The 19,147-nt window shown below is 42.9% G+C and overlaps 2 protein-coding genes across 3 annotated transcripts in view; both read right to left on the reverse strand.

Moving 5' to 3' along the window:
- Elovl5 (ELOVL fatty acid elongase 5) overlaps positions 1-16,455 on the reverse strand; it is a 318,923-nt gene extending 302,468 nt beyond the window's left edge. The window contains exon 1 of the mRNA XM_075965166.1: positions 16,451-16,455. The gene's annotated coding sequence lies outside the window, so the exon portion shown is untranslated. The remainder of the gene's footprint in view (positions 1-16,450) is intronic.
- Positions 1,054-17,783, reverse strand: Klhl31 (kelch like family member 31). 2 transcript variants are annotated; one of them, XM_075965159.1, is made up of 3 exons: positions 17,508-17,783; positions 6,469-7,673; positions 1,054-4,124 (listed from the first exon to the last, which is right to left on the reverse strand). In XM_075965159.1, exons 2-3 carry the CDS (start codon positions 7,638-7,640, stop codon positions 3,392-3,394), a joined length of 1,905 nt encoding a protein of 634 aa, XP_075821274.1. In that variant the 5' UTR covers positions 7,641-7,673; positions 17,508-17,783; the 3' UTR covers positions 1,054-3,391. The 2 variants fall into 2 exon arrangements, with proteins under 2 accessions (XP_075821274.1, XP_075821275.1); XM_075965160.1 differs by lacking the exon at positions 17,508-17,783 and adding an exon at positions 16,540-16,739.
- Positions 17,784-19,147: the final 1,364 nt, after the last annotated feature.

Consider the following 19,147-nt stretch of genomic DNA (forward strand, 5'->3'; position numbering starts at 1 on the left):
GCACAGAGAAGTTAAACGGTGATTGCAATTTACCCTGCTGTACCAGGCCTGCAGTTTAGCTCTAGAAAGCAACTTCCTGGGCTTTAGAGCCTACTGTACCAGCTACAGCTACTATACCAGCTGCGGTAGATGGAGAACCCCCACACACTGTACCAGCTACAGCTACTGTACCAGCTGCGGCAGATGGAGAACCCCCCCCCCCACACACACACACACTGTACCAGCTATAGCTACTGTACCAGCTGCGGTAGATGGAGAACCCCCACACACTGTACCAGCTACAGCTACTGTACCAGCTGTGGCAGATGGAGGACCCCCACACACACTGTACCAGCTACAGATACTGTACCAGCTGTGGCAGATGGAGAATCCTCCCCCCTGTACCATCTACAGCTACTGTACCAGCTGTGGCAGATGGAGAATCCTCCCCCCTGTGCCATCTACAGCTACTGTACCAGCTGTGGCAGATGGAGAATCCTCCCCCCTGTACCATCTACAGCTACTGTACCAGCTGTGGCAGATGGAGAACCCCCCCTCCTTTCTGTCTCTCTCCTGTTTTAAATCCTACAATGTCACAGTGCATTGATTTGTACTTCTTCTGGAGACGTAGGTCCTTGTCCTCACACTCCTCTCAAAGTGAGAGGTATCTATTAGTGTGCATAAATAAATTACATCTGTTTGTTCAGTTATCTGCAACCCACATTCAAGCACCCTTTTCTCTTTCAAAATTAATGATATAATGTAGGCTTTTCAGTTGAAGGGGTGTGCATATAACACCATGAAAAGATACTACAGCCACCCTCACACAGACCTAACAAGTAGTGGCCAAAATGATGCATTGAAAACGGGGTTGATTTTACCAATGCAGCTGCACCGCTGATAATTTAGGAGTTCAGTCAGTGATTAACTTGGTCCAAAAGCCATTCTCTCTCAGTTTTGTTTTCCAGCCTGCATAGTCAGGGAGTCACAAGAGCAGGCTCGCTAGATTTTCCTTGTCCTTGATGAAACTCCTCTTTCTCTCTGTATTTTTATGCTAATGATTACTTATTCCACCCCCCCAGTGTTTACAGTCTGTTCTTGAGTGTTACCATTGAATACCAAACTGAACTTTTTGTAAGGGAGGATGAAGAAGGTTGTTTCAAAAATGTTTTATTTGAACCACTTTTCACAGTTAGAATCAAATGTAGCCATTCCTCAGTATCCTTGGGAGACTGGTAGCAGGGCATGCCCTACTTCTTGCTAGGATACCAGTTGGAGGTTCATGTCCCACCTACAAAATGGCATAGTATTTACATAGAACCTGCTCACATCTTCTTGTAGAATTTATATTGTTTCTAGGTCATTATAATATCTAATACACTGCAATAGTTAACTGTTGTGCTGCATTGCTTAGGGAAGAAAAGAAAGAAGAAAGGCTGTTCGACACATGTTTCCTACATATGCAATTTTTTCAGATCTCTTCAGTGTGTGTCTGGCTGTACCTACAGAAGTGTAGCCCACAGACAAGGAGAGATGACTGTGTTTCAGACATATTCATCACAACCCAACACACAGGTAGGAAGGGATGGGATTAATGACAACCAAGATATAGTTCCAGATACCTATTTATCCCCTTAAACTAACTATACATAACTCATAATCAATAGGCACTTCCTTCAAAAACAAATATACTACAAAGAATAAACTGATATATTAAAAGAATATCTGCATCATTTACTACAGTCTTTCCCTTCTCCCCCAAACTTGGCAGATAAGAAAATATTCTTTGGCAGCAGAAAAATATACTTTGCCTGATATGATGGCACATGCCTTTAATCCCAGCACTCGGGAGGTAGAGACCAGTGAATCTCAGCAATTTTGAGGCCAACTTGGTCTACCTAATTAGTTCTAAAAAAACCAGAGCTACATAGGGACCCTGACTCAAAAAAAAAAAAAGAGTGAAAGAGAGATAGTCTTTGATTTGCAAAGCAATTTGAAGTGATAACAATAAAAGTAAATCATAAAGAACATATATTATTGGCTTAATATTTTAAGTTAGACATCAGGAGACACAAACCACATTTCTCAATAGGTGAATCCATCCATTCATCCAGTCATTGCCAACTAGGAGGCATCCTAAATGCTTCCTGCATCATCATCATGAGAAAGAGTGGGCCAGTAAAATTCCTGCTATTGTCTGCACAGCTGGAAAGGTAAGGCAAAGTTAATGATACTCAAGAACATAAGGCTATTTGGTGATCATTTGGGCTAATGTAGAAGCAATTTAACTTAGGGTAAAGTTGTACCTGGTGGTACATATCTGTAATTCCCAGTTACTAGGGAGGCTGAAACTGGAGAGTTTTAAGTTCAAGGCTAACCTAGGTAACCTAGGAAAACCCTACTTTAAAATAAAGCAAAGGGCTGGTAATGGTGACATATGCCTATAACCTCAGCACTCAGGAGGCTGAGGCAAGCTGATCTCCGGGAGTCTGAGGCTACTATGGCCTACGAAGTGAGACTCAGTCTCAATAAATAAAACAAAACAAAATGAAGGCTGGAGAGGTAGCTTCCTGGCAGAGCACTTATCTAGCATGCGCAAGGTCCTCGGTTCACGGGGGTGGTGGTGGTGGGGGTTTATGTTTCCCAATATATAAGGATAAGTGATGGATAAGAGATAAAATCATTTCTAAGAAAAATGTCAAATGATTTAAATTTGCCCTATAAATTCAACGACTGGAAACCGCTCCTCTTCTAAGAGAAGGATTTTATGATAGAAAATGATTGTAGCTTCCAGAGGAAGCTACATGCCACTAACCACAAACTGCTGCCTTACTGTCTCCCAGCAGGATGTGTTGCTCTCCCGCCACACCTTGTTTAAAGCCTTCTGACTCTAACACGAGATGTCCTTAAAAGTTCTTTGTACTTAAGGAGGGGGAAAGAAATTTTTATGTTGAATTATGCAAATTAAGTCTTGATGGGTATAAACTATTTTCACTTGAAAATTTGAAGTGAGTATTTTCAACTCCCCCAAAGGAAGCAGAGAACAAAAGACATCTTTGAATAGGAAATTGCTTAGTCATTCAAGTTTTTACGTGTACAGTGTAGGAAAAAGAAATCTCAACAAGTAACTGCTAGGAATTTAGGAAGCCGGCCTCTTTGGAAGAGCGCCTGCAACAAACTCCATTTGCCACCCAGTGGCTGCAGAACGAAATTACTTCTGTCGCCTACAGCTCTTTATTTTGTTGGTGGAAGGTGGGGAAAGACTGAGGTAGATGATACCAAACTAAGAATTTAGAGCCTCCCGGACATTCCTCTAGATCGCTTTGAGTCGCCATCACTGTAGTAAACGCTGTATTTATTTTCCTTGTGGCCCACTCGCAGTCTGACCACAGGCCTCTGGGAAGCAATGCGTTCAGATACTGACCGGTACGGAGGACACCGAGCTGGCCCGTGACTCGCGGGACACGCTGTTGGGCATGGCCAGGGTGCAGCAGGACACGCCCACGGTGGTCTCGGGCAGCTCGTCGTCCTCCGTCCACTCGTTGAGCTCGGGGTTGAAGCACTGGATGCATTTTTTGTACTTCTTCTCGCCCTCATTCCAGCCGCCCAGCAGGTACGCGCGCCCGTGCAGCGCCGAGACTCCCGCCGTGCTCACGCCCACGGGCAGCGGTGCCACGAAGCTCCACTGGCGCGCTGCGGGGCTGAAGCTCTCCACCGTGAGCACGTCCACGCGCTCCCCGCGCGGCCCCAGCTGGCTGCCCCCCATCACGTACACCCTGTCGCCCAAGGCCACCGCGCAGTGCCAGCCTCGCGGCGTGCTCAGCTCGGGCAGCTCCTGCCACGCGTCGTGCGCGGGGTCATAGGCGCACACGGAGCGCGAGTACGCGCTGCCGATGTAGCCGCCCGTCACGATCACGCGGCCATCGGCCACGGCGCTGGCGTGGCAGCAGCGTGCCACCTCGAGCGGCGCCTTGGGCTGCCACTGGTTGGTAGAGGGCACGTAGCACTCCAGCGAAGCCAGGCTGCCCTCCGCGTTGCGGCCGCCCACCGCGTACAGGAGCCCGTTGAACACGCTCAGGCTGAAGTGCGTGCGTTTCTGGTTCATGCTGCCCAGGTGGATCCAGGTGTTGAAGCGAGGATCGTACCTGAGATGACAGAGGGCATCTTGATCACCTAAGTGGGGGAATCCATGTTGCCCAGCATTGCATAAGTGGGAACCCTCCACCCCCAACACACAATTACAGCTATTTCTCCTCCTCTCATTCATTAAAAAAAAAAAGTGATACTCCCTTCTCTCCCCATTCAGAAGACGTTTCCTTTAACCAGATCCCCAAGCAAACAAACAAACAAAAATCAAACCAACCAAACAACAACAACAAAAAGACCCCACAGGATTCTTTTCTCTAATAGCCACTCTCCCTTCCTGAGATTAAGAGGCATGCAAAATGGGTCGCAGGATAGAAGCTGGGCACCTGAAAGGGGAACCTGTACATTAGAGGGGACTCGACTTGTTTTTTCGGACATCGATGACCCCTAGCTCTTTCTTGCTGCTGAATTAGGATAGGAGCTGTCTGCTCCGATTTCTACAAACTTCTCATTGGCATGTCTGTCGCGGCCATTCATCGCACTGACAAAGCTAAGCCGCCCCTCCGAGCCTGTTAGAATGAGACCAATGGACTTATGTCTAAAAGCATCAAGAAAGGCTTCATCTCTCTGAACAGTTTTCTACTAGTAAAAGTTCCATTTTGTAGATTTTTTTTTTTTAGTGTTAGTGTTTTCAGGATAGAAATCAATATAAAGTCCTGAAATCCCAAGGTCCAAATCAGGAGCAGAAGGAGAGAGAGCATGAGCAAGGAACTCAGGACCGCGAGGGGTGCACCCACACACTGAGACAATGGGGATGTTCTATTGGGAACTCACCAAGGCCAGCTGGCCTGGGTCTGGAAAAGCCTGGGATAAAACCGGACTCTCTGAACATAGCGGACAATGAGGACTACTGACAACTCAAGAACAATGGCAATGGGTTTCTGATCCTACTGCACGCACTGGCTTTGTGGGAACCTAAGCAGTTTGGATGCTCAACTTACTAGACCTGGATGGTGGTGGGGGTTCCTTGGACTTCCCATAGGACAGGGAACCCTGATGGCTTTTCGGGCTGGGGGGGGGGGACTTAATTGGGGGAGGGGGAGGGAAATGGGAGGCGGTGGCGGGGAAGAGACAGAAATCTTTAATAAATAAATAAATTTAAAAAAGAAAAAAAAGAACTAAACAAAGAAAAAAAAAGAAATCAATATAAAGAAAGCTGGCTTGAGTATTTAAGGGTGAGAAAATCAGCAGAAGGGAAAGGAGACCCAGTGAACTCACGGTTCCTTGTTCACATAGTTTGGAACCCCTTTGTCCCGTTTCACTCCCAAATAAAGTTGTAAGTATAGATACAAACTGAGTACCGGAACTGTGGCTCAGAGGTAGAGTGCTTGCTTGACATAGGTGAGCCACTGGGTTCAAGACCCATAACCGAAAAAAGCATAAAAAGTCTGAAAATCAATTGCTTGAATTACTTTTTAAAAGAACATATTTATACAAATATAAAGTATATGAAAATAAATTGCATAGAATATATGCTGCACTACCAAAATAACTTAATTGTATTGATATATTACATTTATATATAAACATAAGATTATATTATATATAAACAAATATATTTACATAGAAATGTAATATATACACATACATATGTTTACATACGTATGTAGTATATATATGTATGTATATAAAGAGTGTGTGTGTGCATGTGTGTCTGTGTCTGTGCATGTGTCCTGTGAGTGCAGGCTCCCTTGGAGGCCAGAAGAAGGCGTTGAACGCCCTGGTGCTGGAGTCACAGGCTGGTGTGAGCCACCTGATGTGGTGCCAAACTTGGGCCCTCTGCAAGAGCAGTGATACTTTTAACCACTGATCCATTTCTCCATGGATTCTTGGTAAGTGGTGGGTACACACATATACTGAGACAATAAAGACATGTCATAGAAATCTTGCTTCTTGGTCATGTTTGATGTGTATGTGTATGAAAATAGAAAGGTGACCATGAGAGGGGAGGAAGAGATTTTAAGGCAGAGTGATAATGAAATTCATGTGACGTGGATGCAAAGGAGGGATTCTGGGGAACCAGCAAGAGGACCAATAAGAGGAAGCAGGAGCAAGGGCAGAGAGTGGCCAAGAGATATGCGTAAAAAAGTGTAATGGCATGTGTGAATGAAAATGTCAAAATTTAATTCATCCCTTTGTATGCTAACTGAAAAACATTAAAAAGTAGAAAAGAAATCTAGGGTGCATATATCTCCGATGCGCTTTATACGAAACATAGTAAATATCAAAAGCTTTACTACCACTACTACGTGGCTAATGACCTAAGATAACAGGCATTAATTCTGGGTCAAGGCAGTTTCTCCACATTGCAGTTCATTTGCATTACCGACAAAGCACTGGTACCTGCAGAAATTGCTGACAGCGTGCTTGGCTTGGTTTCTTGCGTCATTCTGGTCCTCACCACCAGCTACATAAAGGAATCCATCCATCACAGCCACACACTGGTTAAAACTCTTGGCTGGCATTTCTGTGAGCTTGCTCCATCCATTTTCAGGGTCTCTATACAAAATGTCTCTACTAAGGGACTTCTCAGTCAGGCCAGGGCGTCCCCCAACAGTGATGAGAACTCGGCAGCCGCCTCGAATTCTTGTTCGCCGAGATTGCAACGTGTTTTGATGATAAGGTAGTAAGTGGTAGTTCATAGCATCCACAAGCAGTTTATGACAATCGGCGTCTTGCATCATTCTTGGTACAGTTTGAACATAAGTGACCAGGTCTTGTGCAGAAATGGTACCAAATCGAATGTTACTTAGAAGATCTGCTGCGTGCTTCACTCTCTTGGGGTCGAACTCTAGCCATTTCATTGCAATCTGGAACGCTACTAGCTCAGAAGGCAACTGCAGGTCATCGTCTATGAGAAGCTCATTAATTTGTTCAAAGGTAAGCTTCATAAACTGCTCTGATTCTGCAAATTCGATGAAGTTATCCCGGATAAATTTCTGGGCTGTCGCTTTGGCGTTTTTCAAGCAATACGTTTCGGCGATATTAACAACATACATGCAGTTCTCAACGCTGATCTCTCGTATCAGAAAATCGCTGCACATCTTCACAAGAGTGTGGATCTGAAGGTACACGGCAGCAGAGATGATGCTTCCTATTGTGTACAGAGAGAGGGTCAGCTTCCCCGTGTATGCGTACGCGATCACCGTGGCTAGGCCTAAGGGGGCGATATCATTGAGGTCCACCCGTTTCGTTGATGGATCCTTTTTAAGGATGTTGTAAAAGTATTCACTGCACGAAGCCATGATTGATTTATGAACATCAAAGGACTTGGTTTTGGTACCAATGACTAAGTCACACAGGAAGCTCTCTTGCCGCATTTTACTTAAACCCTCCAGGAGGTTGGGGCCATAGGAAGTGTCCGTTAGCTCAGAAGAGACACAGCTAAGGCTGTTGCTGCCTTCTAGGAGCCCGTTTAGGGCACTCAGCTTGTTTAGGGGGCTGTCTTCTACGATGATGGTCATCTCGTTGATCTCTGCTTTGTTCTTTTTGATAGCCTTCTTCTTGGGTGCCATGTTCGTCACAGCGCTGTCGCCGTCAAGAGCTCACTAAAAGAGAAGGAGATGTTTATTTTCACTGTGCTTTGGATTTTGATATATTACACTAGAAACTTTTATAATTACATAAAGTAGATTAATTCTCATTTAACCAAAATGTATTTGAAGACATTGAGATGCACATCGCAGTGACATTATTTCATGCCTTAAACACTGAAAATGATTCTAGAAAGGTGTGTGTTTTCAAATGAAATCTCCCAAAGGGTGTATTTTTAAGCAATTATGACCCAGAAGCAATGAGCGGTTCTCTGGTTCGAATGCACTGTAAATTTTGGAATGGAAACCTTTGAAAGACTTAACCAAAAAGTGAATTATGACTACCTTGAAGGTTTTCTTCAAGATAAATATTAAAATTTAGGAATCCATATAAAATTACAAAATATCATGAAAAGAAGGTCCTTTTAACAACATCAGTGAAACCTACCACGTTCGAAGCGACACACGTAGCTATCCTAAAGTATCCCTGTTCTTGTGACCCGGCCCCTACCTCAGCACTTGTTCCTGCGCCTGCGCAGTAGGGCTTATTAGACCTCTAGGATTTGCTGGCGTGGGGCTATGTTTTGTTTTCTCACTTTGCTCAAATCATATTCACATTCATATTTATTTAAAGGACTTACACCCTTTCTCATTAGGTTTTGTAGTTACTTTCCTTGTTGGCCTTGTTGGAAATTTAAAAATACTTTGCTCAGCAAGAAGTTATAGGATAGCCACTCCTACATGGACGGACAGCAGTATTCTGGAAACGATGGAGCGGTAAACGTGCAATGTGTGCTCTCAAGACAAGATGCGACAAATGCAAGCTGCAAACAAGAAGCTACACTTATAGCCGAGCAAATGCAGGCCTTGTCTGGGTCCTCGGAAGAACCCAGAAAGCCAATGCTTTATTCATGCACATAATGGGATCTCAAGGAAGCCCTAGACTAAAAAGGCTAAAGATTCTTGTGCTGCTTGGTTTTTATATCACCTTGATAAAAGCTAAAGTCATCAGAGAGATGGGAACCTCTATTGAGAAAATGCTTCTGTAAGGTCAGGTTGGAGGCAAGCTTGCAGGGCATTTTCTGAATGATTGATGGGGAAGAACCCAGCCCATTCTAGTTGGGGCCATCCATGGGCGAATAGTCCTAGATACTTTAAGAAAGCAGGCTGAACAAGCCATGAGGAAAAAGCCAGCAAGCAGCTCCCCTCCACGGTCTCTGCATCAATTGCTGCCTCCAGGTCCCTGCCCTGCCTGGGTACCCGTCCTGACTTCTTTCATGATAAATTGGGAGGTGGAAGTGTAAGCTGACCAAACCCTTTCCTCCCTAAGTTTCTTTGGACACAGTGTTTCATCACTGCAATAGTAACCCGAACTAAGGCAATATGTTTATCCCATATTAGATGATTACTTTGCTAGTGGCATGTAGGTATAGAGGTGCTATTTAAAACACAAATATCTGATAAAAACAGAACCCCTCCTAATCAGAAAGGACTCAGGCTACAGTGCTGAAGCTGGATCTCAGATCCCTGTATAATTCTTCAGTTCTGGACCATTGATGAGGTCCAGGGCATGCTGAGAGAAAAAGGGTAAGAAGGATTGAGAGTGGCTCGGGGCAGTCGCTGGCTGGTGTTTACAAGTCTGTTTGCTTAATGCATATAAAATATTGATAGGCAGATCTCGGGTTTTGGACATTCTGATATGTCGGGGCTCTGAAGGAAAGGCCAGCAGAAGATTCTGCGTAAATGTGTCTGGTGGACTTTCGAATGATTTATGTCTAATTTATAAGGTTTTTTTTTTTGTTGTTGTTGTTTTGTTTTGTTTTGGTTTTGGTTTTTCAAGACAGGGTTTCTCTGTGGTTTTGGAGTCTGTCCTGGAACTAGCTCTTGTAGACCAGGCTGGTCTCGAACTCACAGAGATCCGCCTGCTTCTGCCTCCCGAGTGCTGGGATTAAAGGCGTGTGCCACCACCGCCCGGCTAATTTATAGTTTTAAGTGTGTTCTTCTACCCTGTTAGTCTCCATGTACTCTTTAAATGAGCAATCCCCTTTTCCTTAACAAGTTTCTAATTATCTTACAACATTACGATTATAATCTAGAGGTAAGAGTGGAGGTAGGGGGAGCAGGAGAAGCTACTGAAGACGCGGTGGAGCAAAAAGTGAGGACAATTTTGCAGCTGAGTCAGCAGTTGCAAAGGGCATTGTGATGGCTGTTAGCCTAAGAGCAGGCTGCAGCGGGGGCTGCACAAGACAGCTACAGATCCAACAGGAACTGTTTCTGATTTGAAGAGCAGCTGGGCAGTAGAGTTTGTGGTTTTGTTTTGTTTGCTGTTGTCGCTGTTGGTCTGAGCTGTTGGGAATCACATTCTACGCGAGCATGCCTCTAGCTGATTACACCCGCAGCTTAGTGTCCATATTTTCTGTGAAGGGTTACATACAACGTGCATGTATAAATCCTGTGGAAATTTTATGTGCATGCTAAAGTATCCAGAGCAGTGGTTCTCAGCCTTCCTGATCTGAAACCTTTAATACAGTTCCTCCTGTTGTGGTGATCCACAACCATAAAATTATTTTCATTGCTACTTCGTAGCTGTAATTTTGCTACTGTTAGGAATCATAGGTAAATATCTATATTTTCTGATGGTCTTAGGCACCCCCGTGAAAGGTCATTTGACTCCCAAAGGGGTTGTGACCCACAGGTTGAGAACCACTAGTCTAGAGCAATGCTGTCCTATAAAAATGAATCATATATACAATCTAAAAACCTGAGTGGCTGCAGTAGAAAGATAAAAATGGATAGTTGAAATTAATGCAAGTAGCTATTTATTCACCGTAGCATACACAAAATATTTTTCACATATAATTTTATAAAATTATTAATATGCTATTGCATGTTTTCATACTAAATCCTCAGAATCCTGTGTACATTTTAGATGTTAGTATGTCTTGCTTTGGATCAGCCACATTTTCAGCATTTAGTAGCCCCAAGTGGCAGATGACTAGTATATTGGACCACAGAGCTCTAGAACAATCATTTAAGATATGCAGAATATAGCTGAGAATTCTAAAGACAAGAATGTTGGAGGGAACAAACAGCAATGTAATGTTAAACAAATGTATTGATATTAAATATTAATGGAAAACCATTAAAAGACTCGGTTGCTAGAATAGATAAACAAAAGAGAAATCAATATGCTAACTATAAGAGATTCACTATACAGACACAGATAAGTAGAAAATAAGTGGTTATAAAATATTAACCAAGGCAATAATTAACATAAGAAGGTCTTGTGGCTTTTTTAGTGTCATGGAAAATAGACTTAAAGAAAAATTTTTTACTAGTAATAGAATTTCATAATAATACAAAAAGAAAATTTTTTTACTAGTAATAGAATTTCATAATAATACAAATATAAATTCAACATGAAGATGTAACTATCATAAATGTATATGTTTATAATTATTGAGCTTCAAAAATACATGAACTAACAAGTAAAATTTTAGAGAGAAATAAGCAATTCACAATTATATTTGAAGAAGTTAATTCAACAATTGTTGGAACTAGAAAAAAATTTCAGTTAGCAAAATCTGACCATTCCTAATCACTGACTTAGTAGACCATTATATGCAACTGTAAAGATACAAATTCTACTAATGTGTACATGGCACATTCACGGAGTCACTAAAAATGCCTCAGCCAACAAAAAAAGCATTGACGTCACATGGCTTCTTGTAGACTACATTATTTGATAACAATAAATAAAGTTAGAAGTAATTACAGGCTGTCCAGGAAAACCACTTAACTTTCAAACTTTGGAAATTAAATGATATACTTCTAAATAATTTATGACTGAAAGACGATATTATAAGGGAAATTAGATCCCATTTCAAACTGAATGATAATGAAAACACAGTACTGATACCAATTCCATTACTTAGCTGTAGTGTGATCTTTTGACCTCTTTCAGGCTCTGTTGACTACAGGAAGAAAGCAATGCGCTCACCTGCTGGGTCAACTAGCCCTGAGAGTGGATGATGCAGGGGCATCTGGCCATTGTCAGTAGCTGCACTGGGATTGAAGTAGCCTGGTGCATGTGTAATGCTGGGGTTTGGGAAGGGTTGAGAAGAGATAACAGTAGGGAGATGGAAGAGAGGAGGAAGTGAGGGAAGAATTAACCAAACCTTAGGAGATATGTATGAAAGAGCCATATGGAAACCTACTATCTCATAAGCTAATTAACAATAATTTTTTACAAAGGACATAAATAGAGGTAGCATTGGCTATTTCAGTTTCTAAAAGCTGTGGCTTATTTAACTAAAAACCCCAATCCTAGATTTGCTACATATCCTTAAAAGTTGCTGGTCGGGGGTCGCTTAGTTTAAGCTAGAGCTGAGCTGAACCGGAAGCTTCCTCTCTGCTGGCTAGTGCTGAAAGGTACTAACCGGGCTACATGGGAAGAAAAGTTGCTGCTACTCTCACTGAGCGTGCTATGATTTAGTGTGCCACCAGGCAAGCTGTGCACAGCGGTGCAGCAATGGCATAACTGCCATGGGGGCAACTGAGTGCCTTCTGCTTGGAGCTGAGTTCGCTTCTGCAAGAGGGAAGTCATACCTGATACGCAGCCAAAGATCAAGTAATGCATAGGCTTAGGGAGGAATCTACTACTGATGCTTTGGTATGTGGATGCATTGTCAAACTGTCTTCTAAATACTTATGTTTATAGTTAGCCGAAGGCCAGTGCTGCTTTCAGCCTTGGTCGGAGACACTTGTGTGTGTGTGTGTGTGTGTGTGTGTGTGTGTGTGTGTGTGTGAATGCGGAGAACCTAGTTAAGTTAAGGAGATGTGAACTGAGTGAACTGTTGAGTGCTCAGTCCTATATGGGACATGTCTATTATCTTCACCTCCAAGGCAAGGTCCAGGGGACATTGCGGAAGAGGGGGCAGACAGAATGTGGGCTGGAGGACGAGGAGGAATGCTGTGAATAGACATCTGGAAGCAACTTGGTCATTACACTCACGAAATCGCAGAAGTTCTGGTTATCTTTACATGAATGTAGAAGATGAGGTCTGTCGCTATTCCATCATGGATGGAGGAAGGCTTGGTAGTTAATGGTTGCTGGGGGAGGGCAGGTCATTTTATTAAAAGCTGCAGTCACTGGATATCTACTCATGCTCCCTTAAGTAGTTCCCTGCCCATACTCGCACAAGCAGCCCTGAGTCAGTGATTCAGTGGGTCAAGGCAGAGAGAGACAGAGACACAGAGAGGGACTTCTTGGGAAGAAGGTGCTCAGTAAAAGTGAGAGGGGATAAGAGAGAGTGATAGCAGGTGTCTGTGTTCAAAATAATTTACGTGCACGTAGGAAATCATTTAAAAAATTAAAAAGCAAACAATGCCTGCTTCACAAGGTTGCTGGTGAATACAAAGGTAAATCTTGATTGTCACCTTGACAGGACTTAGACTCACTATGAAACACATATTTAAAGGTGTTTACACAAAGGTTAGCTGGGCAGAGACCCTATCCTGAACATGGGTGGTAACATCCCTCAGACTCCAGTCCTGGGCTGAATTTAAAAGAATGCCATTTGAGCATAGGTGTTCACGGCCGTTTCCTGACTCTGGACACAATGTGGACAGCCGCCTTAGTCTTCTGCCCCAGTACCTTCCCCGCCACAACGATTTGTGATCTTCAATCATAAACCAAAACAAACCCTCCTTCAAGCCGCACTTGTCAGGCATTTGACTTCATTAATAAGGCTCAAAATGAAATTCTCAAAGAACTGATAATTTTTTAAAAAAGAATCAGTTATAAATAGGCACCATAGGAATATATATGTGCACATATATAATATGCATATATACGGAAAACTGAACAACTCAGCCTATTTTAATTTAGTCATTTGCCTGCCATAATCTAGAATATTCCTACACACTGAGGAATAAATTTTGAAAACATTCTATTCTTTTTGATTCAACTTATACATGAGCTGAAAGACAAATGAAGACTTAACTGGTTTTTACAGCTTTCCCCCCTATAAGCCAAGCTCATGCTTTGTGGCTGGCCACTCTGAGTGCCAAAACTTGGAGGCCGGGAATTCACCATGCTTCCCATTCACTGCGGCTTCTACTCAGATCGCAGAGCGTCGAGGAGTGAGCCCTGTGCTCCTGGAGCTCCTTCCCCGGAGAGGAGCTTCAAGGCTCTATCTCCATTTTCCTGAGTCACATGCTTGAGCTGTTCTCATCAATGGGGGTCTGATGAGCTGACACCTGTACGCTCAAAGAGAAGAACTTTCCATTGGTCTTGCTCTTTTCACACGCTTCCTACCATAATAGGACTGCTGGAAAGAGCAGGTCATCCACAGCAGCTGAGGTTGCGAAACCGGATGAGGACATCTGAAGGCACTGCCAATCCCTTTCTGCGGCTTCCTTCTCGGGGCAAAGAAGAGACTTTGCACCGGGTGCAGAGGGTTAAAGGAGACTTCCGGTCCTACTGGAGCCTGCCAAAGCTCTACCTTCATCCCTCGGAGGGTACCCAGGTATGATAACTATTAATAATAATCCTGATGATGGGTGCCACTGCCTCTTCTCCTCCTTCCTCTATCCCTCTAAGAAGGATTCTCACCGGAACTGGGGAGAATGGTAACAGACACTATTCTCTCTCCAGGCCCGTCCTCACTGCCCACCCTGGCTCTTGTCTCTTAGGCAATTTCCACAATGATAGCATAATGTATTCTAGACCTGATTAGCAGCTAGGCAGGTTTATGCAAATCATATTTTCCATCATCCTTTGTACCTGTCAAATTCAAGTACATTATCAATTAAAAATATAAATAACCAAGTATTCATCTAACATATTAAGTGTAAATGGATACCTCCATCTCTCCCTAAGTAGTACTGTATACCTAGGATTTACTTAGAAAACAAGGATTATGGTATGCTAGAGACCTGGTTACCTATTTTATATAATTTAATTTATTATACACTTTAATATACCATATATATACTTTAATTTTATAAGTTTAAATGCTGCAGAAATCTTAAAATGAAAATCTTGTCCTGTTTTCATTTTACAAATGGAGAATTCAAAATTTAGAGAGTTTAAAAAACAGCCACACAAGTCACATGCAATGTGTGTTGGAGCAAAGATTCAAACACACACAACATCCGTCTTCTCTGTTTTGCTTCCCTTTAATCCAAGGTCAGTTAAAGCCTGTGGAAGATGAAAAGCTAGCTTTTTCCAGCATGAAAAAAATGAGATTGAGGGAGGAATACCCATGGTTTGTAAAATCAAATTTGTAAAATCAAAATTTGTAAAATTTATAAAATCAAATATGGAGACTGTGAAAAAGTTCTTCCCAGCCCCAATTATCAAGATTAAAGTGCTTCTGAGTGCAAAATAAAGTTTTTGAAGACACAAACTCTGTGGGTTTCTTTTTCCTGCTAAGGTGGTAAAGTTACAAAACTTCAGGTTGGGCCAGTCAAAAATGTAAGTGCACAGAAGGGCGTCTGAGAAGTCATTGATTAAATAACTAAGTACTTCGTTGTAAGGGTCAGACTGAACATGAACTTCCCACTGTCTTTCTTTAAAATATAGAGTCAAGCCAGGCGAGGGTGGCACATGCCTTTAATTCTGCCACTTGGGAGGCAGAGACAGGTGAATCTCTATGAGTTTGAGGCCAGACTGGTCTACAAGAGCTAGTTCCAGAACAGGCTCCAAAGATACAGAGAAACCACCCTGTCTTGAAAAACCAAATATATACTATATATATATATAATATATATATTATATATTTAATACATATATAGTCAAGGTCATCTGTTTAAATTAGGTAAGAGCTGCACTTGGACTTAGTGACCATGACATTGAGACTCTAAGCACAGAGTTAACTATTATTCTAGTCTCTGTATTCAAGATAGAGAATCCCAAATTATTGGCATTGGTTTTTGTTGGAAAAAAATTATTTTTGAGGCCTTTTTGTAGAGATCGGATTGGCCTCAAAGTCACAGAGATCTACCTGTCTCCTTCCGAGTGCTGAGATTAAAGGTGTGTACCATCAGGCCTGGAAAACTTTAATAAGAAGGCCTTTCTTCTCTGTATTTTATATTTGCAAGGAGTTAGAAGTCAAGTTTCTAATTCTTTCTCCCCAACGGAGTCTTAAAGACTCAAATTTCTTTGCTTATCACAGAACTGGACCTGAGTTTTGTATCGACTTTGCTCTAACCATTTGCAAGGCCTGCATGAATCATGCAACCTTTATGGTTTTAGTTTAACCTCTTGTCAGATCGGAGATTTTAGTTCTGAACCCTTACAGTTACTGCATAGCTGGCGTTTTCTGCTAGAGGTGACAGGATTTAAGCCACGTCCTCTCAAACAGCTGTTTGGATCCCTAAAATTAACTTTTTCTCAGAGAGAGATAAGCCAGTGGAGATAAGATTCTGTACACAGGATCTACTCAACTAGTTCTGAGCTGTCAGAGGCCACAAATAAAATACAAATGTGCAGTTAGGATTTCAGATAAACCAGGAATATATATATATTTGCATGTATGTATATAACATACATACAAGTGTGTACTTCAAACACACTTATATTAAAAGCTGTTTTTATTTGTAGTTTATAAGGAAGTTCATGTTTAATAGGATACCCTGTATTTTATCTGGCAGTTCTATTCCTGGTTTGGTTCCAGATGGAGCCATGAGCCCTGAAGGCTGTTCTGAAACCCACAACACAGATGTCTTCATGTTACTTTTCTGTAAAATGACTCAGGGGTTTCTTGTTTTTGTTTTTTTTTTTCCACAAAGTTCCTGAAAAAAATCTGTAAGCCAAAACACGCCTAGAACCACTGGGCTGATGTTGCCAAGAAACAGAAACATAACCATTCCTCACCTGTAAGTGGGCAAGTTGATACAAAAGTATTGACTTTAAATAAAAATCATTCCTGTTCTCAAGCCGATTTCTGGAGAAAGCTACTTGAAGATTGGTCACTTGGCCTGTGAGAGTGTTCTTCCCACCACACTGGGAGCTCACATGTGCTGAAGTCACTGTCACTGTCCCGCACTAGGAGTGGGATCCCACCAGACTCCTGGCTAAGGGGGAGAGTCAGCTGTGCCTGCCCCCGTCCCTGCTGCATTCCAATGGCTGCATCTGTTGGGGCTCATCAGCTCTGCCTCCCAGAATAGAAACGGACGTGGCGCATGCTGTCCATTTTTAGTGAAGCCCTTCTGAACGGGGATTCCACTTTGCCATTCCAACACCGAAACGATTTGCAAAAGTGAAACCTGGACCATGATAGCCATAAATTCACATTTAGAACAAAACTCTACGTTTATTTTTGGTCAAATAACAAATATAGGGTATTTACAGGGGGGTGGGGATTCGATTTTGTCAAAAAGTTGTATTTGGGGGAGTCAAGGGCTCTTTTGAGTTCTGCACTACTAACTCAGTTAAAACGGATAAAACTGTATCTCTCCTGAACTATTGTATTAACTAAACCACGTGTCAGCGTGGTTGCTAGTAACATTAAAGATGGAATTCTAAGTTTCCTGAGCAAACCCTAAGAATTTTCTTTATAAAATAGTGGGAGAAAAACATATAAGATTTAGAGAATTAAAACTACCATGACAAAACACATGTAATTTCACTTTTATAGGGTATCGCTCATACATATCAGTTACTGTGTCCGTTTCCTTGGTTATAGCATTTCTCAAATTGCAGGACATAGTTTTCTGCCTCTCAACTTGAGATCGAGGGACATGACCTGTGTCACCCAGCTGGAGATCCCCGCAGGAAAGTAGCTCTATTGCCACCAACACTCGGACACCCCCAACATCTCCCACCCACACAGCCATACACACCCTAGGATCCGGAAGGCACGAGCTGGCAGTGCGGTCCCAGCTTCTCTCTCCCGTATGAAGTGAGAGCCCCGCTGGTAGTGATGAAGGTTTAACAGCAACCTCCCTTGGGGAGGAGGAGATCTGTAGAGAGAAAGGGAGGGCGGGAGAAGGAAAACCCAGTGAGGAGTCACCAGCAGCCGCCCGACAAACCCTAGTGGCAGTAATTTTTAGAATAGCCCTTTGCCATCCCCCTGGAGGAAAAGGGTTGAGCCTGCGTGCTCGCCTGGAGCAGGCTGAGCCCTCCTCTCCCTCTTTGGTCTTCAGCTTTGTGGGCAATGCAGGGGAAGAGGGCGTGCTCTGGTTGGTGGAGAGGGGTTGGGTTTCTTGACCTGGCCAGGTTGTTCACTTGTTTTTAAGTCAAGGACTCAACGGATGCGAGGGAAGAAAATTAGCTGAATGGATGTTCAGTTGCAATTCACGGAAGCAGGGACTTGAGTTGTAAAAAGAGAGATAGATAGTGGCAAAAATTAGCTTCTAGGAGGGTAAATTGCTGTCGCCTCAGGTCCTGTGAGGCGACTGTGTATAAATAGACTCTGTGGAGGAGGAGACATGTTTACCAGGACGGGAGATGTTCCGCAGCACTTCAGTATGGGGCTTACATTTCATAGTTTAATAAAGCCAGCTTTGTGATCAGCTCCCCACCAGCCATTGATCCCCAGGAGGGTCTGTAATAAACACACTGGCACAGAAGCATGTTGGGAAATATCTTCTTTGGCGACATTTCATACAAGGAAGGCAATTTAAGTGATTGTCATCTACAGAGGGTTTTTAATAGGCTCCTAGGGTATAGAATGACTGCTCTAAGGGTCAGTATGGTGTCAGCTTCAGTCCACTGAAAAGCAACGTCCTAATTATCCTTTATCAGTTCCATGTCATCTTGACCTACTGAGAAGCTGGTCTGCATCTTTAATTGCTACAAGGATGAAAACAGCAGCAGCCAGACATACTGGGTACAAGTGAAAAAAAAATCATAGCCAAGGGAGGAATTGGAGGTGAGCTGGGACTGCCAAGAATTTCAAGTTGGGGCTGTTTTGCACCAAGAAAGTGCAATTGAAATTCATTTAGCCTACTATGTTACAAATAGGCCCCAATGAGTAAACACCAGGAAAAACAGTGAAAAATCAGGAAGAAAAACTGTGATCAACTGGGTTCTAATGACAAAACTGCAGCTTGATCAAGACCCAATTCTCTGAAAAGAGAAGGGTGGAAGTCGGGGAGGTGATAGACGGGTGCGACATAGAAGCAACATAGAAAGGACTTTTTCTTCTGTTCACCCTTCCTCCCTTCCTTCATTTTTCCCTCTCTCCTTCTCTTTCCCCTCTTCTCCTTCCCCACTTTCTTTCTTTGAGACCCAATCCTACTATGTAACTTAAAGCTAGCACGGAACTCTCTACGTAGCCCAGGCTGTCCTTGAACTTGTTAGCTTCCTGCCTCAGCCGCTTGAGTGCTGGAATTATAGGCTCAGGCCACCATGCCTTGTTTGATCTTAGATGTTTGGATTCTACTCATGGATCTTTAGCACAGAATCTGGGAGAAGCAAACTAGGGAGGTTTATTTAACGGCCTACATTGAAATGAGCAGTGAGCCCCGCCCCCCAAGTC

Source organism: Microtus pennsylvanicus, chromosome 3 (assembly GCF_037038515.1).
Source record: "Microtus pennsylvanicus isolate mMicPen1 chromosome 3, mMicPen1.hap1, whole genome shotgun sequence".
NCBI lineage: Eukaryota > Metazoa > Chordata > Mammalia > Rodentia > Cricetidae > Microtus > Microtus pennsylvanicus.

Coding starts and splice junctions, on each gene's coding strand:
- Klhl31 (XM_075965159.1), bottom strand. CDS start 7,640: ATGGCACCCAAGAAGAAGGCTATCAAAAAGAACAAAGCAGAGATCAAC. Junction 4,125..6,468: donor GCTGTCAGCAATTTCTGCAG/GTACCAGTGCTT, acceptor CTGTCATCTCAG/GTACGATCCTCGCTTCAACA.